The 23329-nt window shown below is 39.5% G+C and overlaps 1 protein-coding gene across 3 annotated transcripts; it reads left to right on the forward strand.

The window, feature by feature from the left end:
* The first annotated feature begins 118 nt into the window (after positions 1 to 118).
* On the forward strand, positions 119 to 15689 carry HELQ (helicase, POLQ like). 3 transcript variants are annotated; one of them, XM_065688697.1, is made up of 18 exons: positions 119 to 421; positions 775 to 1513; positions 1865 to 2043; positions 2556 to 2756; positions 3726 to 3798; positions 4277 to 4374; positions 4928 to 5026; positions 5773 to 5918; positions 6781 to 7020; positions 7890 to 8031; positions 8330 to 8434; positions 8929 to 9148; positions 9929 to 10086; positions 10993 to 11091; positions 11378 to 11551; positions 12014 to 12127; positions 14265 to 14399; positions 15494 to 15689. In XM_065688697.1, the coding sequence occupies exons 1-18, from the start codon at positions 272 to 274 to the stop codon at positions 15578 to 15580; spliced, it is 3159 nt and encodes a 1052-aa protein (XP_065544769.1). In that variant the 5' UTR covers positions 119 to 271; the 3' UTR covers positions 15581 to 15689. The 3 variants fall into 3 exon arrangements, with proteins under 3 accessions (XP_065544769.1, XP_065544787.1, XP_065544776.1); XM_065688704.1 differs by lacking the exons at positions 119 to 421; positions 775 to 1513; positions 1865 to 2043 and adding an exon at positions 3529 to 3590 and having other exon boundaries at positions 2739 to 2756; XM_065688715.1 differs by lacking the exons at positions 119 to 421; positions 775 to 1513; positions 1865 to 2043; positions 3726 to 3798 and having other exon boundaries at positions 2666 to 2756.
* Positions 15690 to 23329: the final 7640 nt, after the last annotated feature.

Below are 23329 nucleotides of genomic sequence, written 5' to 3' on the forward strand. Positions count from 1 at the left end.
GCCAATGGAGCCGCGGCCCGCCCAGCTGGAGGCAGGCGATTGGTAGCTGCCTGGCCGCGGGTTCTGTGTCTTAGCAGCGTATTGGCGGAATTGATGTTGGCGCCTGTTAGAGGTGCAGGTGGATTTCCGCTCCTCTCATGGCGGTGGTAGCTCTCCTTGGCTCTTCGGCCCTCCCTTGTCGGAACCTGCCGCGGCCCTGACGGTCTCTGTACCGCTTCCTCGCAGCGCCGGCCGGAGGTTATACGGCCCCCGGCTTCTCCGGGTGGCGGTGATGGCTGAGCCCCGACTCGCGGTGCGGAGGAAGAGCTGCCCCGGTTCTGTCCGCAAGCGGAGCCGGGCCCCCGTGCAGCCTAGCGGCGTCTGCTCGCCCGTGGCTCGCAAGAGACTGGGCTCCACAGAGGGGGCCCCGGCGGAGACCTCGGTACGGAGGTGGCGGGGTGCCAGCAGGCGTATCGGGGTGGAGGGACACCGCCTGGGAGGATGGCTTGGCACAGCCTCGGCCTGTGCGGTGTCTGTCAGGGAGTGCCTTACTTTGTATGAGAGGGGATGTAGTTTGGCTTTAGCCGGCGTCATGCCTACTTGTAGGTTAAGCTTCACTCACTGCAAGTTCGCTTAGAAGTGAAGCTAGGTTTTCGTCATAACATCAGAAAAGCATATACATTTCTTCTGAAGTTGGGAAGAGCTTAAATGATTTGCATCTCGTATGTGTTGTGCAAGTTATGCTGCCTTCCTTGGTGTTGCTTTGGAGTACTAATACTTTTTTTTTTTTTACAGTGTGGTAATGATAGCGAAGAAGATATGTTTGGTGACTATGACAGCCTTTGTGGAAATGATTCTTTGCTCGCTCAAGTTGATGATATAGAGCACAAATATCTGCAGGATGAAAAGCTGGCTATTAAAGCACCTGGAGAAATCATACCTGGCAATCTTCAGACAGGACTTCCACAGAAGAAACAAGTTAATTTTTGTATTCCAGAAAATACGGTTGTCCTTAAAGCTGACAAGCAGGATGCTTTCCAAGTGAGTGAAACAGATGCAGTGGATAACAATCAAGAACAGACTGACTCTATTTTAGATGAATTGCCATCATCACAACTTTTGTATTTTGAGGAAATGGATGAACTTTCTTCTGCTTCTAGAATATCTCCAGCCTCAGAAGGGAGGAATAAATGTGTGAATTCTTCCTTAGAGAAAATCAGGAGTACATCATCTTTCTGTCATGATGCTGAACACGGAAACAGACCTAATGACTCTTCCTCAGACTCCAAGAGTGATTTATTTAAAACTGAAAGTCTTAAAGATCATCTGAAAAGTGCTATGACTGGAAATGCCAAAGCCCAGACTCTGCAGGTCTCTAAAACCAAGCAGCTTCAAGAAGCTGTTTTATCTGAAGAGATTTGTGTTGCTAGAAAAACTATTGAATCTTCTTCTGTTGATATAGGCCCTTTCTATGGATTACCTAGCAAAGTTAAAGATCTATTCAGGCAATTTCGAGGGATTGAGATGCTTTATGGTAATGTAGCTAATAGTTTGTTGAGAAAGAAAAAGAAATACTAGTAAAGAGTTGTCCGTTTTACCCATTAACACTAAAAATATTTAAGTTAAGGTAATATTTAATGTAAACCATGTTGGAAAGTGGTTGTTTTCTTTAATTAAGTGGTTATTTTGGGTGTTTAGGTGGGTGGGAAAGTTTGATACGGTCTATAGAATACTTTAGAAGGCTCAAACACTGACAGCTTCTAGTGGTCTATTGAAGAAAAACTCAAACACTAGACTTAAAGTAGCCTATAGGAAGCATAGGCTTTTTTTTATTTTGATTAATATGCTTCTGGGGGCTGCTAATACTTCTTTCTTAATTTTGCAGAATGGCAGCATGATTGCTTAATGTTAGAGTCTCTACAGCAAAGAAGGAATTTAATATACTCATTGCCAACTAGTGGTGGAAAAACACTTGTAGCTGAAATAATAATTCTCCAAGAATTACTCTGCAGACAGAAAGATGTTCTGATGATCCTGCCATATGTTGCCATTGTCCAGGAAAAGGTCTGGATACAGTGTTTCTGATACTGCTCATATTCTCTGCTATGCCTTCCTACTTGGCTGGTTTTAACACTAATTTCAGCAAACTGCATGACTTTTATAAATAAATGGTGGGAAGTTAGTCTTTTCTCCTAAAGCTGCTCAGAGGGTCAGTAATTTTGTAGTAAAACAGACTTACAAAGGTTAGGATGCTGAGCCAGAAAATAAAGCATGCTGAATTTTGCAATAATAGCTTGTTACAATGTTATGTATAGTTCTGCAGTTATCCTCTTGGCATAAAGGAAAAGTTAATTTAGAGAACAGATGTAACTCAAGCTTGATAATATTTGTAAGCATTTCAGCTTTGCAGGTGTAAAAGGTAGTCATAGCTAATACGATTTCACTTATCCAAGCAGTTGATTATTGTGTGGGTTGGTTATATGCATGTTGAGTTCTTGAGGCAGCTCTAAAATGCAAGAGTGTGAGTTTGCTCTCTGATTGATTTTTTTTTTTTTTTTTTTTATATCTTTAAACAGGTTAGGGGTTTATCAAGTTTTGGGATAGAATTGGGTTTCCTGGTTGAAGAATATGCAGGAAGTAAAGGAAGATTTCCACCAATCAAGAGGAGGATAAAAAAGTCTCTTTATATTGCTACTATAGAAAAAGGACATGCTCTAGTGAATTCTTTAATTGAAACAGAAAGAATTGATAACCTCGGTCTCATTGTAGTAGATGAGGTATGCTAAGACTTACTAAGATTTATAATATGCAAACTTTTATCTTTATAATATGCCATTATTAGCAAACAGCATTTTTTTGATTACTTGGTTTTGCTTTGAGTGTTTATCATCACTACTTAACTGTTCTGCATTGGTATGTAAACCTGTAATATTGAAAGTTATTTTTCTTTAACTGAAGCATTTGTTGCTGTATCAGGACAATGGATTCTATATTGAGAGATCTACTGTTAGTGATGAATTACTTATAGGTAATTGGACATTTCTAATTGATTAGAAACATAGTCATGGAGAATGTATTTTACGAATCCCACAACTGGACTCTTAAATGTCGAAAATGTGACTGGTACTAATAATGACTGAATGAAGTAACGTTTGACTGGGAGAATTGCCCCTTATTCTGCTCTTCAGTGATGTGGCCAAGTTGTGCTGCTAAGGGTTGAATCACATGTATAACATCTAACAGGGGTGTTTAATTCATGGAATGCTTCATCCTAACTGAGCTTACTTCAGCAGCTTTGAAACAGAAGACAGTGTAAGGATTAGCTTGTTTTTCTGGAAGTAGCTGATGCTAGAAGTCTTTTTATATTAACATCGACTGTAAGTGTTCCTTACAGCAGTTTGGTTGAGGCTGGTGAACACAAAGATCTCTGTGCTGTTTACTATCAGGAGTTAAGTGTATCACTTACGGTCTAATTAGATGGAAGGTTAATCTTGTTTTCTGTGTTTGCCCTTGGGTCTGTTTTTCCATGATTATTAAATGTTGTTTCAGTGAGGCTATACTTGTGGAAGGAGCTTGGCAGTCAGAATTTGCCAGAGGGATATAATGAGGAAGTAAGTCCATGATAATCCCTCTGTAATTGGCAATCCTGTAATATTTATTTAGGACTTTAAAAAAATGTTGTGTGTTTTAGAAATACTCTTAACTCAGTAACATTCTTGCATTTTCTCTTTCCTTTCTGTGCACAGTTGCATATGCTTGGTGAGGGAAGTCGTGGAGCAACACTGGAAATGACTCTTGCAAAAATTCTTTATGCTAGTAGTAAGTCACAGCTGCAGTTAATGTTACTAAAATATTGTAGTGATGGCACCTTTACAGAGATATCATACTTTGTCTTTCAGGATTTGTGGTGTTCTGGCTGCTTTTGAAAAACTAGGAATGACTCCATGCAGTAACAGTGTTTACTTATTTGTTAGTCAGTTGACCCTGTAATGATGGACCAGGTGTTTCTGAAGCTTTTTGATACTTCTCTGGGAAATCCTGAGTGTTGACATGTGCCTTCCATTTCTTTGTAAGAGTCTCTTAGCCATTTCAGTTAAAAGCTTCTGTAGAAAAGGGTTCCTTTTTTATGTGTACATCTCGAGTAATATTTCTTAGTTATATCTCACTTCAGACTTGCTACTTTGGCATTTAAGAAGACTAACAATAAAGAAGCAGCCTTTTGAATTCAATATTGAGCAGAAGTGTTTAAAATTGTGAGCATGGCAATAATAAATTCATGTCAACTTCTGTTTTACAGAAAACACGCAAATCATTGGAATGAGTGCAACCTTAAATAATGTTGGAGACCTGCAGAAGTTTCTGCAAGCGGAGTACTATACTAATAATTTTAGACCGGTCTGTATACAAGATACCATAGACTAGTAAAGACATTTGACTTTAAAATTATATCATGTCTATTTAGGATTGTATCACAGCTTTATGCTTAATTTCACAATGTAATATAATGCCTGCTAATACTTGCAGTTGTACTAATATCAATGCACTTGTAAATGCACAAATGCAAGTACCTTTATATCGTGTTAAGCCCCTTGTGTCAGTTTAACTAAAACAATTCCTAAATTGCAACTACTTTGATAAATCATTCTAGTTCATTTGGTATAACTAGAATTTGTACTACTGGTGGTTGAACACTGCCGTGACAATGGTTTAAGAATAGTTCACGGGAAACAACATTTCTTATATTCTTCATTATTGTCAGATGTTTTCTCAGGGCAAACAATTAAAACAATGAACTCTAATAAAAAATTCTTGATGGATGGAGTGTGTTCTTGTGTGTATGCGCGTATGTATGTATATGAAATGTGATGCTTAGAAAAGACATCAATAATAGATTAACGTTTAGAGAAGACTTAACTAAAGTTTTTATTCATGACTTTTATCTCCCTAGGTAGAATTAAAAGAATACATAAAGATACGAGACACCATTTATGCAGTTGACAGCGAAACGGAAAATGGCTTTACATTTTCACGTCTCCTTAATTTCAAGGTAAACCCGAAGTGCTTATAATTTCTTTGAAGTATAGTTATGAAGTGTACTATTTTACACAGATTTGTTTACAGATATTCTACAAAGAAATTATTTAAATAAGATAGTTCTTTTGTAATACATATGAGAAAGAAAATGTTAGGCTTTGTGGAGAAAAAATTCCTTTAAAATACTGAATACTTAACTTGATTTTCACTTCTTTACTGCTCTTTAAGGTAGAGGTTTCTTCAATATTTTGAGATGTGAAGAGGAATGGGTTTGAGTGTTTTATGTACCTAGTGCTTTATGGTTTTGGATAGGTTTTCTCACCAGTTGATCTTTTGGACTTGACCTGAGATGATACTGAAAGAAGACATCTTTTGGTGGGGGGTTTTTTGTCTGGGTTTTTTTTTTCTTTTCTGTTATTGCCTTGCATGAATTAATTTCAACCTTTAAAAAGAAAAATGCGTGCTACAGTAGACTGCCAGTCATAGCACAAGTGACATCACTGTGGTGTTGCTAAAAGAATTTGAAGTTTTGAAGAGAAAAAGCAAAGTGTTTTATGTCCATGTATTCTTCAGTTCAAGATAGATGTGTTAATAAACTATTTCAAGTGAGGATTGGGAGAACTTATCCCACAGTTTCTTGCATTTATGTTGTGTTAATGCAAATACGGTTTTCTAGCAAAGGTTGAGAGCAAGTATTGAATACTTAGTTTATGACTTAATTTCTAAGTTTAAATGTTTGTCAATATCCATTTTTGATAGTATTCTAGTAATCTGGAGAAAGCAGATCCTGACCACATTATTGCCCTGGTTACTGAAGTTATTCCTAAATATTCCTGCCTAATCTTTTGTCCCACCAAAAAGAACTGTGAAAATGTGGCTTCAATGGTGTGCAAGTACCTCAAGAAGTAAGTATCTCTCATGGTTTTTAAAATTATATATGGAATAAATGGTCAGGGTATAACTTCACTAGTTTGCAAGTGACTCCCTGGTGATCAGAAGTAAATATTTTGAATATGGAATCATGTAAAGTTTCTAAGTGCATAAATGATAGCAAACTGCTCAAGGCTTATTAAACAAATGTTTTAACAGCAAAACCCTTTATTTAAAAACAAAAACGTAGTTAATAAAATGATTATTAGAGAACAAATAAAGAAAAAAGGAAAAGCATACTACACTAATGTAACCTTATGTCACTTTGGCACTGGTCTCTGCAGGCTAAGAAAACAAACATTTTCTCTATAGCCGGGTATATATAAGTTGTAAAATCTAAACTAGGCTTTGTTAATAAAGAAAGTAAGACTCACATATGGTATCATTTAATTGTGATTTGATCAACTCTTAATGGTCTAGCCAAGTTAAATTTTATGTAGGAACAGATTATATTCAAATAAATAATAGCTCTCCCTCACTATTAAAATTGAAACCATTTTGATGTATCTGTAACATCCACTACAAGCTGATACTGGCCCTGTTTCCTTTCTTCAGTGCACTTGATGCTCACATCCAGTCAGAATTTAATCACTTCTGTACCTGTGCTTACAAACAAGAAAAGAGTTCTGTTGCAACTTAATCACTCTCCTGTGTCTTGCTATTTCAAATTACTGAGAATAACTATTTCTCTGATATAGATGTTAGAGGAATGGATAATGAACAGAAATAGACAGTAAGCATGTCTTTTGATTTTATTTTTTAATTTTATTTTCTAAGTAGTTAGTGATTGATCTGAAAAAATAGGCAAGTCTAAATAAATGCTTTTCCTCCTCCAAGAGAATTTAGAGCTCACAGGGAGAAAGAGAAACAAGATCTCATCAAGAACCTAAAGTATATTGGAAATGGAAGTGTCTGTCCTGTTCTGAAGCAAACAATTCCTTTTGGTATTGCCTATCATCATAGTGGCCTTACAAATGATGAAAGAAAAATTATAGAGGAAGCATATTCTGCAGGTGTCCTGTGTCTGCTTGCTTGCACAGCTACTTTAGCTGCTGGAGTGAACCTGCCAGCCAGAAGGTTAGTAACTGAAATGTATTTCATTGTTGCATTAATTTTTCTTGCTTTATAAAACAGGTTTCTTTAGTAAGTTGGAAATATTGATGCTGTTTAAAGTATGTTCTGCTTTTACTAACAAGTTAAATGCATAGGGGATTTAGTGTTCAACTCGGGACACAAGACTGCAAAGCTTTTACACAGGAAAATGTGAATCAGTATCAAGTTGCTCAGAATTCATAGCTGAAGGACACTTGCATAAATGAATTAAGAAAATGTGAAGAAATTGAGGATATGCTTCAGTATTTTATAATCTTATCCAGAAGAGTAAGGAACTCGTGGTGTTTTCTTTGGATATTGTTCTTAGGACAATGTTTAAATTGTGACATTTTTCTAAGGAGATACAGTTTGTATATGTTTTAACACAAAAAATATTTAATATTTTCTTATACAAGTGCTGAAGACATGGCTGCTGTACTCTGACCAAAGACTGTTTATTAAGAATTCATTTTTGTGTGCATGTATGTTGGAATGATGCATTTGAGGGGAGGCAAAAAATTAATACTGACAAGTATTGTCTTACTAGCATAACTGATGTATGATCAGTGTAGCTTATGTTTTGTGTAGGGTTTATTTCATATCTCAGTGGTTTTCATCTTAAACTCAGGCCTCTGAGTAGAGGTAAAGACTAGTTCCAAAGGTTCTTCAAAACATAATAAACATGGCTTGTCATTCAGTAAATCTTAAATTGTTAAATGGTTTACTGTTCAAACAGGTGCATTTGGTTTTAATTATTTACTAAGCAAGGGGCATATATAAAGAATGTATTTAAGATTTTATTGCTACTTAGTAATTCTAATATAAAGCATAACTTATTGAAGACTTCTTCACAGGGTTATTCTCAGAGCTCCTTATGTTGCTAATGACTTCCTGAGGAAGAGCCAGTATAAACAAATGATTGGCAGAGCTGGTCGAGCTGGTATCGACAGTGCTGGAGAAAGTATTCTCATAGTGCAAGAGAAAGACAAACACTTGGTAATTTTTGTAAAGCTATTGATAATTTAAATTATTGGATTAAGCTGGTGGGATAAACAGAAGGAGCTGAAACGCCTAGCTCAATTTTTGTTCACTTCTTAATGTTGCGCGTATTTGACTTACGTAATAATACCTGTAACCTGTCTTTATGTGGTTTGTTTTCAGATGTGAACTACAAACTTTTAGATGCCTATACTTATTTTCTTTAAAGATGAATCATGCATATCAATATTTTTAAATGTGTGAAACTAGTGCATAAATATTTTCTATGAACTACTATATTTCTTGCTCTTTTTAGGTTCAGGATTTAATTAACAGTCCTTTGGAGAATTGTTACAGCAATCTTCTGCTGGAGTTGACCAAGGGAATGCAGACTCTGTTGTTATCTTTGGTTGGATTGAAGGTATCAGTTAACTCTTCTGTGTGAGTAACTTAAATGCTTGGGAATACAAGGAAAATCTTATCTGTTGATTCTTTAGGGGAAATAGACCTTTTAAGAAGCTCAGAACAGCTTCTAGTCAGATAAAAAGAACAAAGATTTGATTAGTCTTATTTAACTCAAATGTCATGTTACATAATTAATTGATAATTTCCTTATGTGTAAAAAACAAAGCTACCTTATGATACATAATAGTATTAATAACATTTCCATTTCTGATATTTGATTCAAACTAGAAACAAATTAACATGATGCAGTAGCTAGAATAATAGAACAGATGGAGAGCAATCCATCAGGTCCATCATAAGTTGTCTATCATTTTATTTGTTCCCATGTCTTTCTATAGAAACACATTAACAGGATATCCAGCTGCTTCTGTAGAGGTTTTTTTCATATAGCTTATAGAATCTGTAAAGTGACACCTTTTAACATTCTAATCTCTTGCAAAACTGATGCAGATAGCAGTTACCTATGAAGAGGTCAACAATTTTATGTGCAGTACATTGCTGGGTGTTCAGAAGCAGCTGCTGTCTAAAGAGAGGAGCCTCTCGGAGATCATTAAAGATGGGCTAGAAAAACTAATAGAAAAAGGACTCCTAAAAGGAAGAATATCTGAGAAGGACAACCATTCCAAATGTACGCTAACAGTCACACCGCTGGGTAAAGCTACATATAAAGGTAAGACTTTTTTTCTATTCTTATTATAATCTTTATTTCAACAAACCCTTTCATCTCAGCCTTATTTCAATTTAGTATGTTTTCCCATCTTCAGTCTGAAACTGTAATGAAAAATAAGTTGTAGAGAGACAGATTTGATTGCTAAATAATGTGCTGGGCTGAACATGATGGGAATGAAATGTAATAACATTGATCACAATGGGAGTAAAACCAGAATTCTATCCCCAAAAAAGTGATTTAAAGATTTGATTTAGTGGTTGTACTCAAAATGCCTCACAACCTCATCTTATAATTCGTTGTTATGAACAGTTAGTGTTAACGGGGATTTACTGACCTAGAGGGAAGCTTAGGAGGGAAAGGAAACTTATGACATGTAGACCAGTTGTAGTAAAGAAGTGAGTATATCAGGAAGTTCTGTTTTCCTGTCATAGCATAAAGATACAGGGTATGGAATGCCATTGGAGTAGAGTGAGTCTCTGAAACAGATTCCTTCAGTCTACAAGATTTGTTCCAGGATTTCTTTAAAGCCAAGGCAATTCACAAGCACTCCAAAAGCACACCCTGAATGGATATAGATGGAAATAGATGACTGTCTTTCATCAGTTCTTGTTTCACTACTCAGGTTAGAGCAGTTATTCAGGTTACAACTGTCCATCTTCAATTCAGATGGCATAACAAGCTGTTGTGGAAGATAAAGGAAATGTTGATTCTATGTTAAAGTCTATAACATTAACTGTGTATGCCTGTTTAAAGTTGCAGTACATTGTGTGCTTATTATAGGGTCTATAGACTTGGCATACTGCAATCTTCTTTATAGAGAACTGAAGAAAGGTTTGGAAGGGCTGATTCTTGAGAGCAATCTTCATCTTCTGTACCTGACAACTCCGTATGATACAACTTCTAACTGTAGCCCAGATTGGATGATATACTTGAGACAGGTGAGAGTTTACTAGCAAACATGCATCGGGACATGTAGTAATACTGATTATTAAATTTTAAGTAGGTTTATACACGTAGGAAATGCAGATAGTGGGGTAGCAATCTGATGAAAAGTTAAGATGCTACTTTATTTTCACTCACAGGGCAGAAGTGCTGTCTTTTATTGCATAAAAACCTAAATTCTTTTCTGCATCTGAAATACTTGATCCTGTTTGGGGGAAACAGTGGCAGAAACACATCTTTTGAGTTGCTAGTACTCCAAATTCTGACTCTAAGCTTGGGCCTAGCCTTGCTATCACTGGGGTCTGGTTAACCCCAAATAAGTGTTTTCCTATAAACTAGTTATATGTAATCCCATCATGGTAGGCTGCAAGAAAACCACTATTAATGTATCAAGAGCCATATTTACCTTCTGATACTCACTCATTTAATCTGTAGTTTTGGGAACAAAATCCACTACAGAATGTTAAGTCTTGATCCTTGTTATAAGTCTAATGCTTTACTCCAGCCATGATTGCAACTATTACACTGTGACCGATACCTTCCTACAGACTACTTATGCTCATGTCAGCCTAGCAGCACAGCCCTTAACGTATTCTTGCACACTCTGTAAGATCCAGCCATAATTTGATTCCTCTCTTTATTGTAAAGTGCTGTATACTAAGGGTAGCACTAATACCTATTTAATTTTGTTAAAATGTAGCATTCAGAGGTTGACAGTTACAGATAGTTCAAATGAGTAGGCAAAGAAGTTGCAGATCTGACTTCAGTGACTCTACTAGTCTAGTGACTGAAGTACTCTATAGAGATATTACAAAACATTATTTCACTTCAAGTATAGACTTATGTTTTCTATAATATTAAAAATTAAATATCTGAAAATTCTTTATAAAATCTTATTTTAGTTCAACCAGCTAAGTGGAGCAGAGCAAAAAGTAGCAGATATTGTGGGAGTACCTGAAAGCTTTATTACAAAAAAAGCTTCTGGCCAAGCCATCAGAAAGGTAGGCTGGAGATTTCTCATACCTAAGATCACAGTTAAGTCATTTCATTTGGTTATTTACAAATTCTAGATTATTTTTCTGCTAGTGTTCCTTATTGCTGTTGTACTTATTAAGTTTCTTTTAACCTCATTGGTTGGTTTTCTTAGTGTTGTTTAATGTCATTGGGTATAATATAGTCATGTTTTAAAGACAGGAAGGAGTAGAGGTGAAAAGAACTTTCTTGTAGCACTAACAGAGTATCTTGAATATGATATTGACTCTGAATTCTGACTTGTTTTATCCCTAGAATGTGGACAGTGCTGTGGTAAACAGGCTCTACCTGTCATTTGTCCTTTACGCGCTACTGAAAGAGACCAATATATGGAGCGTTTCAGAGAAATTTAATATGTCCCGGGGATATGTGCAAAATCTCCTTAATTCTGCTGCCTCATTCGCCTCCTGTGTTCTACGCTTCTGTGAGGTAGTGTGTTAATGAATTCCAATAAATTCTTTGGGATTTGTAAGATATGGAGTCTTGTTCTCTTACATTAGAACTGAATGCAGGTGTTGTATTTCACCTTTCCTGTTCAAAGTTATTTTTCCTATTCAGAAAAGCATGCTCATACAGTGATATTTCTTATATTAGAAGTAAGCTTTATGTACAGAGAAAATATACAAAGTGTACCATGCACTGACAGTTTTATCTTTCTCTTGAAAATAAAGCCATCTGGTTGTGGAATGTTATCTCAGGAAAACAGCTTTGGGATGTTCAGCTGAAGAGTGCTGAATACAGCTCTGCAGCTCTGAAAGGATAACTAGAAATAGCAATGCTTCCTCTGTCTAAAAGCCAAATATATGCTTGTTGCCATGGCAGAGCTCTTATTAGTCATACCCCCCAATACAGAGCTTAGCATTTGATTTTTAATTCTATTTGTCTCTGCAGGAATTGGAAGAATTCTGGGTTTATAAAGCTTTGCTGACAGAACTTACCAAGCAGCTGACATACTGTGTTAAGACAGAACTTATCCCTCTAATGGAGGTAGCAGGTGTTCTAGAGGTTAGTAAACCTGGCTTTGTGAGATATTTCTAATATAAACTAGTATGCTATATGTTACTGTGCCTTATCTGGAAGACCAAGCTAGGGTTTTTTTTTTGAGAATTTGGCATAGTGCGGATATCCCACAACAGTCCTGGAGGCTGGGGGAAAAGTAGTCTATTGAGGAAATGTGAGCTGGAGCCAAAGATGTTTTTCTTCTGGCTGCTACCACAGCAACAGTGAAGAATCCTGTATTTGAACAATAATCTAGCTGTATACTCAGTTGGAAAGCAGAGTCCAGGTTTCTTGTGGTAAAGGATTCTTGAGTAAAGAGAAACAATAATTTACATATTTAGTTACATTACAAGATCCTCACAGAAATATGTGAAGTCCTGTTGGGAACTTAGGCTTTTACAATCACTTGCAGTGCTGCATGTGTTCTAAGTAAGAAGCTTACTCTGTCTCTGAATCAAAGACTCCTATGAAAGCAGAAAATCTTTTTGGGCTTCAGGGCAAGGTTATAAGTAATTACTGGACTCTTTTGCAAAATTACCTACTAGCTTGTACAACCTGTTGTAGAATCAGTTTGTCAGCAACCATTGAATTTGGTGGCAGTAAGGCTTTATTCCAAGGAGCAAAACAATGAAGATTTAGAGCTTAATGGTGTATTTTGTAATCGCATTCTCTGAATTAGATGCAGGAGGCAACCAGTCTTTTTGATGGCTCACTCCATAGGGGAACATTTCTGTGTAAGGCCTAATCCAGCCTCAACAGCAAGATTCTATGAAAATTAATCATTTCAAGATGACTCTTGAAAATTACTGCTATAATTAAGGTATTTCTGCACTGGAGTTAAAACTGTGCCACAGCTGATATTTGTAGCAGATTAAATTGTCATCTTGAACAGATCTAATTTGCTTAGATTTCTATGGAGGAAATGATAAAATTGTCTTGAGGTTACTATAGTGAAAGAGAGAGTTATTTTCTGCACGCTTACTTGTACAGTTTTCGAAGAGCAATCTAAAACCTTTTCATGGGGTTTAAGTCATTAGTGGGGAAGGATTCTGTGTGTCATCAGTCATACTATGCATATAGCAGCCAAGTAGGTCACAGAAGATATTTGCTGGCAATTAATAGTTATTTTTGGTGAGATTAATGACACCTGGTTCACATCAATGAACATGCATAGTCCTCAGTTACCCTGGAGGAAGATAATGTAAGCCATTACCTATTAGGTGCTAAGGAAACACATATGCCATCAAATAAATGTCTTTCTATTCCCTCTTGTCTTTAAAAGAGGCAAGAGGAGGGGGAAAAATGACCAGATGTGTGGAGGTGCAATAACTGCTCATCAAATGGGTATTATCTCATAATTCAGGATATGAAAGCCTTGGGTATACAAGTTACTCCACTACTAGTGTAGAAATGCATTTTAATTTAAACTTTGTGAAGTTCTAGCAGTACTTGTTTTGCAAGGGAAATGTTTTCCCAAAGGCCCTCTGTTAAGCAAATACTACATGGCTACCTTACATAACAGCAGGATCAAACCAAGTCAGGAGAAGCAGATAGTGCATAAACCCTTATACTGGTGATAATCAAGTTCTGGACAGTCTTCTGTGATGTCTATCTCTCTGGTATCTGAGATCACAGACATGACTTCACACGAAACTAGAGAAATAAAAAAGATACTATTAAACTGAAAGGGAAATTATTTATAAGCTTGAAACAGGGAAGTATAGTCTTCTGGAATTCTCTGAAAGCTCTGTCGTGAAAATTCTGTTGGGAGGGGGAAATATGGACAAAATCTTTCACTTGGACATCATCGAATAATGTGACAATCATTCCTGTCAGTGGTAGTGAATGCAGAGAACGTGATAACAAAAAGAGGACTGTAGAGTCAGTATCATCTAGGCTCAGAGAAAATGGTGACAACTGGGTTCTGAAGAGCTGGATAAGATTGTATTGAGAGATAAATCTCAGCAGTAAAGCTGTATTTTGGGGAGGTATGATTCTCAGGGAGTATTTGTGTTCTTAGAAAAATTAATCAGAATTGGATTAATAAACAGAGATTACATGTTTTAGGTTGGCGCAGAGATTGGCACTTAATGGTAATTCTTATTGCCTATTCTAATAAGCTAACACAATTTTGAACTTGCAGGCACGAGCAAAACAGCTTTATAATGCAGGGTACAAAACTTTAGCACACTTGGCTAATGCAGATCCAGAAACTCTGGTCAAGATGATAGATCACTTGTCACGACGTCAAGCCAAACAAATTGTTTCGTCTGCAAAGGTAAGCTAGAAACAAAGCTATAAAAACCTGCTTCAGAACTTCAGTATGTCAAAAGTGGGTGTTTGAATGACATTAAAAGTGAAGGGTTCAAATTACTAATAAAGACATCAGTGGACATTTGTGATCCAAATAAGAATATGTATTAAGAATATTGAAATATTTTCTTGACAATATAATTTATCTAAGATGGTTAAGAGTAACAAATTGAGCAGTTCCTGACCTTCAGGCTTTTGGTAAAGTAAGGGAATGTCTAGAATAAATGAATGGGTGGGCGGTGTGGAAAACACTATGCAGTCAATAACGAAGTCTTGGATTATATATTCTCACAGGGTAAAAGTAATTTTAGATCATGGCTGTTTATAGTTGTAGGCTCCTTGCTGCTTTTTTGTTGCCGTATGAGCCGTAAAAAAGGGATATATGCAGATTCCTCATCAGTGCCAAATGCAGCAATCTAGCTTATTCTCATGCTCAGATACTAAACTGATGGAGTTTTCTCTAACTAGGAAGTTAAGAATACTTGTATGTGTTACGCTGTGCAGGCTACTTGGAAACTGTTATACACCAGCTGTCAGCAACAAACAGCTCAGGGTAGCGGATTAAATAGTTACTAATACCAGGGGTCCCTGTATGTCTGATGTAAAATGCCGTAGTAAGAAATTTTGTATAAAGCAAGAACTTGGTAACTTGGCAGGCGCTACTTACAGATGTTTATTCCAGCGTGGAAAACAAATATCTGTTTTAGATGCCTCTGCTAACAGTTCTAGACAAAACTGTTCATATTCTGTTATATTTAGCATATTAAGTGATGGCAGAACTGAGAAATCCAGCTGTGCGTACAGTATAAATTTTTGTGTTACTGTTTTTCATGTGAGTATACATTAAAAAGTAAAAAATGCTGGTGGTAGTACTTGTGAAAATGTTAGTCCTTTGAGGCAAAGGTACCATAGTCCTGTGAGCAGCAGCAATACAAGTTTTTTACAGACCAGATGCAAGCTTGGAAAGAAACATTGGTGTTTTAACCTAACCTATAGCTAATGCTTATATTCATTTTTTCAGGGGGGGTTTGTGTTCATTTTTTTGTTTCCCCATTATAGATGCTGCTGAGTGAAAAAGCTGAGGCTTTACAAGAAGAAGTTGAAGAACTCTTAAAGGTGCCTACAGATATCCCAGAGACCTACTGACCACAAAGAAGAATCATGAATGCAGAAACTGGCATATTTTAAAATTTTTAACTTTGCTATGTGAAGCTGCTGTAATTATAATAAATATTTATATATTTTGTATACCTCATTTTAGTGTCAGTTCAGAATGTGTCTTGGAAAGCTGACTTCATTTGGAGGTTTTGATTGAACCTCGAGCTAGAATCGAAAGATGCTCTTAATTCATTCCTGGTTTTAGAAATAGCCCTTGGAGTGCTTTGAGGACTGGACCAACTGCCTGGTGTGTATTTATGCTTAGAGATTGGGTTCACAGCTGACTTAAATAATGTGTATAAGTTGGATATTCTCTTTAGGACACATGTTTGAGTGAGCTAATCCAAAATTGCTATTTGCAGGAATCCCTGTACTCTAGGTGTAACCTAATGGAAAGAGAGAGTGAGTTGCAACTCATGACAAAGTGATCCCGGATTTGTGTGAGGAATTGTAAATGATGCCTAGTTTAAGCCATGTTAAAAGGTGCAAATATCGAATTCACATTCGGCCTCTGGCAGTTCCCAAGAGAGAATTTTCAGGATGTTTCTGTAGCAGTTTTCCAAACAAAGGTAATGGGTTTTTTTGAATATTTTTTTAATTTCATGCTCAAATGTGAAGACTAAAAGACAAAGGCTTGAAATTGATTTTTGAGAAGCCATATCAAGAGACAACTTGGTGGATAAAGAACTGGCTAGCTGGCCGCACAAAAAGAGTTGTGGTCAATGGCTCAATGTCTGGCTGGAGACCAGTAATGAGTGGTGTCCCTCGGGGATCGGTGTTGGGACCGGTCTTGTTTAACATCTTCATCGCTGACATGGACAGTGGGATTGAGTGTGCCCTCAGCAAGTTTGCCGATGACACCAAGCTGTGTGGTCCGGTTGATATGCTGGAGGGAAGGGATGCCATCCAGAGGGACCTCGACATGCTTGTGAGGTGGGCTGATGCCAGCCTTATGAAATTCAACCACAGCAAGTGCAAGGTCCTACAGCTGGGTCGAAGCAATCCCAGGCACAGCTATAGGTTGGGCAGAGAAGAGATTCAGAGCAGCCCTGCGGAGAAGGACTTGGGGGTGTTGGTCAATGAGAAAATGAACATGAGCCGTCTTCAGTGTGCGCTCGCAGCCCAGAAAGCCAACCGTATCCTGGGCTGCATCAAAAGGAGCGTGACCAGCAGGTCGAAGGAGGTGATCCTGCCCCTCTACTCTGCTCTCGTGAGACCTCACCTGGAGTATTGTGTGCAGTTCTGGTGTCCTCAACATAAAAAGGACATGGAACTGCTGGAACAAGCCCAGAGGAGGCCACGAGGATGATCAGGGGACTGGAGCACCCCCTGTATGAGTATGAAGACTGGCTGAGAAAGTTGGGGCTGTTCAGCTTGGAGAAGAGAAGGCTGCGTGGAGACCTCATAGCAGCCTTCCAGTATCTGAAGGGGGCCTATAAGGATGCTGGGGAGGGACCCTTCATTAGGGACTGTAGTGACAGGACAAGGGGTAACGGGTTAAAACTTAAAACAGGGGAAGTTTAGATTGGATATAAGGAAGAAGTTCTTTATTGTGAGGGTGGTGAGGCACTGGAGTTGGTTGTCCAGAGAAGTGGTAAATGCTCCATCCCTGGCAGTGTTCAAGGCCAGGTTGGACAGAGCCTTGGGTGACATGGTTTAGTGACGTGTTCCTGCCCGTGGCAGGGGGGTTGGAACTAGATGATCTTCAGGTCCTTTCCAACCCTAACTATTCTGTGTTTCTATGCTTCTAAGTTCTGAGACTCCATAGGCATGTATCAGTCACATTAGTTAGAATATTAGAAGGTATCTGCACCAGATTTGCTCTAGTATAAAGCTAGGCTTTGTGTAAGTAATTTTGAAGATGCTTGAAACTTCTTCAATTGTGATACAGGGAATTCCTTTTCAAAGCTGTTCTGCAGTACATAACAATGCTAAAGCACTGCATGTTAAGAATAACTAGAAAGCTGTGATAGACTGCTGAGTTAAATCATGGTAGCCAGCACGCTTGCACAATTAAATACGGCATTTCTGTAAATTTGGGGGTCCCTTCTCAGTAAAGGAAAAGTAAGATAAACCTAGTTAAACTGTCTTTTTTTTATGGTTGTGTTGTATTTTACTGCTCGTTGCATTAGAGAAATCATAAGTAGCAATTGAATTGATTTTTATAAGCCTTCATTTAGCAGAAACATGCCTCTAAGACCATAATTATGATACTTTACAGAGGCTTACAAAGTTTGGATAAGTGAGATACTTGAATGCGTTCATTGTTAAACCAGGTCAAGAATTTAATACCAGCACATTTTAGAGGCAGGATGACTCATTTGCATTGCTAGATTCAGTGCTTGCAGGGGAATCCTGGTGCTGATATTGAAGTGCCTGAGGCAGAAATGGTTTTGGAAACACAAGAACATGTTCAGCTGGCTCTAACAGCCAGGTATTATTTGCCCTCAAGTGCAGAAGCAGTATTTGCCATGACTTGAGGTTATCTAAGCCTTCCCTTTTTAATCAAGATAAATATTTTTGACCAAATGATAAATAATGAGAATTTCTCTGTTGGTTTATTTGCATTATCATCAAAAGACAGATGATGCCCACTCCAGTGAAACACTCGCATGGATCTGGGGGGTGAGGGGGAACCCACAGCAAATTACTCTAAAATTATTTACTCTGAGTACTGAGTTATTACAATAACTTGTTAATAGCTCATTAATTGCTACATTAATTACAGGAGTTTCACAATACTTCCCATGATATTTGTACTTGTATGCTAATTTTAAAGTGTATGGGTTTAGTTTTCTATTCTAGAGACGAACAGGAGGAAAAATTGTTTCTGGCAGCTGTCCATTGTTGGTTGTCAGCTGCCTATCCTCACACTTGGACATCACTTAACTACCAGCACTGTTGCAAGACTAGGTTTTGGTGCAATGCATGTTTAGGAATCCTACACCTGGGTCGGAGCAATCCCAGGCACAGCTACAGGTTGGGCAGAGAAGAGATTCAGAGCAGCCCTGCGGAGAAGGACTTGGGGGTGCTGGTCGATGAGAAAATGAACATGAGCCGGCTTCAATGTGTGCTCGCAGCCCAGAAAGCCAACTGTATCCTGGGCTGCATCGAAAGGAGCGTGACCAGCAGGTCGAAGGAGGTGATCCTGCCCCTCTGCTCTGCTTTCGTGAGACCACACTTGGAGTATTGTGTGCAGTTCTGGTGTCCTCAACATAAAAAGGACATGGAACTGTTGGAACAAGTCTAGAGGAGGCCACGAGGATGATCAGGGGACTGGAGCACCCCCTGCATGAAGACAGGCTGAGGAAGTTGGGGCTGTTCAACCTTGAGAAGAGAAAGCAGCCTTCCAATACCTGAAGGGGGCCTATAGGGATGCTGGGGAGGGACTCTTTGTCAGGGACTGTAGTGACAGGACAAGGGGTAATCACAGAATCACAGAATCACAGAATCCCAAGGGTTGGAAGGGACCTAAAAAGATCATCTAGTCCAACCCCCCTGCAAGAGCAGGGTAACCTACAGTACATCACACAGGAACTTGTCCAGGCGGGCCTTGAATATCTCCAGTGTAGGAGACTCCACAACCCCCCTGGGCTGGGTTAAAACTTAAACAGGGAAAGTTTAGATTGGCTGTAAGGAGGAAATTCTTTCCTGTTAGGGTGGTGAGGCACTGGAATGGGTTGCCCAGGGAGGTTGTGAGTGCTCCATCCCTGGCGGTGTTCAAGGCCAGGTTGGATGAAGCCTTGTGTGGGATGGTTTAGTGTGAGGTGTCCCTGCCCATGGCAGGGGGGTTGGAATCTTGAGGTCCTTTCCAACCCTAACTATTCTATGATTCTATGAATGAAGTCAAGTATTCCCTACAAACAGTAGAATCCCTTTCAAATGGTAGCAAAAACTGGTTTGAAACAAGCAGGTGGTTTCAGGTCTGTGTGAAGTTGCTCATGGAAGAGGGAGAGGATGACATTTGTTGTCTGTGCTGCTCTGTTTTACAGGCTGTGCTTTGCCAGATGGATGAGTGCAACTCCTCCAAGGTTTTCTCTGTGACCTTTAATAATGTCAGAGGTGAAACTGCAGTGATCTGCACTAAAACTTTGCTATATGTAGCTTGCCTTGTTTTTCTGAAATTGAAAAGCTCTGTTACCTGGTTTTTTTTTTTGCTGGGGGGGGGAAGTATGTAACAGATGCTAGTCTGTATTTTTGTGCTGCTGTATGATGCTGATACACTGCAGCGTCAAGTACAGTCCTGGGTTCACACAATGCTGTATCATGTGCAGGTGTCGGAATGGGTATATGTTGTGCTTGGTGAATGTCTGCTACAGGTGGTTGTACTACAGGAAAGCTTGTGCTAAGGATGGAATCAGAATATTTTGGAAGGCAAATATTTCTTGCTTCAATGGGATATTTATATTTTGAAGCCTGTGTTAAAGGGAAAGAACAATTATTGGCTTATCTATGTGAAATAAATGCTTCAAAGCAAAGGCAGGTCATAAAAATATGCTCCGTAAGATGTTCATGCTAATTTCTTCATAACCCACAGTAACTTGGATCAGAACGATAATGTGTTTAAGTCTCTTCAGGCTGCACCTAGTACAGAGTAAGTGTTCTGACCAAAAACCTTGGAGTATATTTCTTAGTGTTTATGCCTATTTACTTCCTGACGTGCCTGCACAGACTAGTTCTTGAGTTTGTGTGATTCCCTTCCTGTCCTTCCCCTGGGTCCATAATTCTGTATTTTCAGGAATGCCTGAAATGTAACAACTTATTGAAAACTGTCTCTCTGGAAAGCCTGGTAAAAGGGTCAGGCTTAGGTTAACGTTTAGCTGTTCACTTTCATTGTGTGAAAAGACCTATTGTATTCCTATATTCTGGAAAGCTGCTTCCAGTGAGCTAGTCCTGCCTATGCAGCTCTCACTTTGTTCATCCTTTTAGAGCTTCATTTGATCTCTTTCAGCATGGTGGTCCAGCACTGAGTATTGGTTGTACTGAGAGTCAGATATTATCACTTAAAAGTTTTGTTGTGGTTGGAAGGGAGGCTGAGTGATTTTGTGGTGCTCTCGTGTGCTGGAGCTCAGCAGCTCCCCTGGTACCTGAATTTCTCAGCTGCAGGCTCAGTGGAAAGAGTCTTTTAGCAATATCTATAAAACTATGTGTACTTCAAAGACAACCCCTAAAACCTAGACCCAAAGTGTCATTTTATCTCTGAAGAAACAGAGTGTGTGCTATCTGAGAGTCACAACCAGTTGGGTTCAGAAATAAGACCAGCTGGGAGTCCAGAGAGCACTGTCAGGACCAGGTCTGGCTGGGGATCTGGGGGCAGGGAGTAAGGATAGCTTACAAAAACACCTTGATACACACATCTGTCTGTTTTTACAGTTTTCAGGCTTTTTTCTTGGCATCAGCTTAGTCTTAATTTCATCTTCCTGAGGCTTCTCACACAGAAATATAGATTTAAGTGCTACTCTGACATGGGTCACCTCTGTTCCTCTGCCCAAACGCTGCTACATCACAAGAATTGTTTGCCTTTTATATGGACAGTTCTTCCCTTCTAATTGCCTTAATATGCACACGTGAACCGCCAAGATAGGTATAGATATGCACAGATAGATACATCAGTTCTTGGTTCTTGCCTAGGAACAGCAGCGGGGTTGCTATTAGCAGTAACACACTGGTGAGCACAATGTGTCTGTTAACGGCATCGCTGGCATGGGAGAAGCACAGCTACCTGATAGCAGCTCTGTGACCACAGCATTTGAATACCACAAGGCTAGGCCTTCTGTGGAATGTGGGAGCAGGAGGGGTGCTGGTACGGAGCTGGCTTCTAATAACATGCAAGTGGGTTTAACCCTAGTCCCGATTCTTACACCCTTCCCTTGTAGCTCACAGTTTCTGCCCTAATTTCTATGAGAGTCCAAATACCTCTGTTTCTTTCTCCCCTGCTTTGCCATATTTAAAAATGGGTATAATACAATGTGGAAAATGCCCAGGAAAAAGCTACCCATTCCCATTTAGTACCTGTAGCTCTTCAGGTGTTACAGGTGGAAGGCATTATGTTCGAAATACAAAGGTTTTGTGGGCTGCTAAAAGCACAGCACATGCTGCACCTTTTGTACACACATGTGCACGCAGCTATTGAATCCAGAATGTAGCACTGATTGAAACGCACACCTTGTGCCTCTGCCATGAGAAATACGGTACAGGAGCAAGTGATTCTAAGTGCTTCTCTTCAAGGAAGCACATAAAGGGAAAAGTAGTGAATTCCAGCGCAAAACAATTGTGCACAAGCTGCATCTCGCCTGACAGCTATTTACATTTTCTGTACCTGCAGTAACGAGCTTAACCTGGTTTGCAGCAGTGATTTGCCACGTGCTGAGCTGCCTTCTTAAATCCTTGGTTCACTCGTGGGTAGTTAGCGCGGTGCTCCAGTCATCTGCTGATAGATGAATTATTCCTCTGGCAGATAGTCACCCCAGCCCTTCCTGTGGGTGTAGGCGTATAATTGGTGGTGTACCCTGGAATGGGAAGCATTATGCTGGCTAAGATACTGAGACAGTCAGGAGTGTCACTGGTGTTTCCTTTCTGGCGGAGCCATGGCTGTGTTTATCAAAAGCAGAGTTTATTTGGTCTAGTTCTTCTCGTTCTGGTGGCAAGTTACTTAATAGTTTAAAAATGTAGAGCAAGGAGGAACAGGAAGGGCTAGGCAAGGGAGCACTTGAGCCACAGTGATTAATACCCCAACCTCGGTGAGTGTGGGAAGCGCTGTGCCCGAACAAAGTAACAGATAAGGACTGGACAATTTGCAGCGTGTTCCAGCAGATGCCTTTTTTCAAAACAAACTTGATAAGAAACATTTATGCTTCAGGATGAACTGAGGCAGATAGGGAAATGTAATAGTGTTGTTAAATGTAATTGCTTCACAGACTCATAGAATGGTTTGGGTTCCAAGGGACCTTAAAGATGCCAGGGGCACCGACACCTTCCACTAGACCAGGTTGCTCAAAGCCCCATCCAACCTGGCCTTGAACACTGCCAGGGATAAACACTTCCAGAGTTTAGAAACTCTGCCAATGATTCAACAGCATGCATATTAATCTGCAGCAGGCTCTTCCCCTACAGGGCTCCCTGCCAAGTCCAGAGGGGAAGAGTTTTGGCATGGGATGGACTCTGCAGGGAGTCCCTGGGATACAGATCCAAAGCAGGCCTGAGTCTTTTTTGTTGTAACAGCAATTCCACGTTGCATGTTGGCTGTAATTAAGAAATACCCTTATTGCAACAGTGCTGCAGCGGGAGGGGGGGAACGTGAGCTCCAGTCTGAAGCGCGAGGGTTGCCCCGTGTTATTTGTCACAGGCTTGCTGTGTGCTGCTGTGACTCGGTTTCCAGCAGCAGAGGCCGGTGGCTGGCGTGTCAGGCTGACATCTCTTCCCGCAGTGGTAGCAGCAGCACTATTCAGTGTGCACTGGTTTTCCAGCCCGCTGTTTTTGCGCGCAGCTGCTCAGGGTTGCACAGGCAAGGCAGAAAGCTGTAGAAGTTGTTTGGTCTTGCTGCAATGCTCGAAAGGTCAAAGCAGGCAAAGAACCAGCTTGAATCCCAGGTTTGTTTTGTAATGGTTGAAGGTGTTGGCAGAGTACCGTGCGCTTCAGGTGCCTGGGCGCTGCTTTGATACACCGCGCGGCAGCGGGGCTGCGCTTCCACGATGCTGTCGCATCCCGAAGCCCCTTTCAGAGGACGAGGCGGGCCCC

The sequence above is a fragment of the Lathamus discolor genome, chromosome 1 (assembly GCF_037157495.1).
Source record: "Lathamus discolor isolate bLatDis1 chromosome 1, bLatDis1.hap1, whole genome shotgun sequence".
In the NCBI taxonomy this organism is placed as follows: Eukaryota; Metazoa; Chordata; class Aves; order Psittaciformes; family Psittacidae; genus Lathamus; species Lathamus discolor.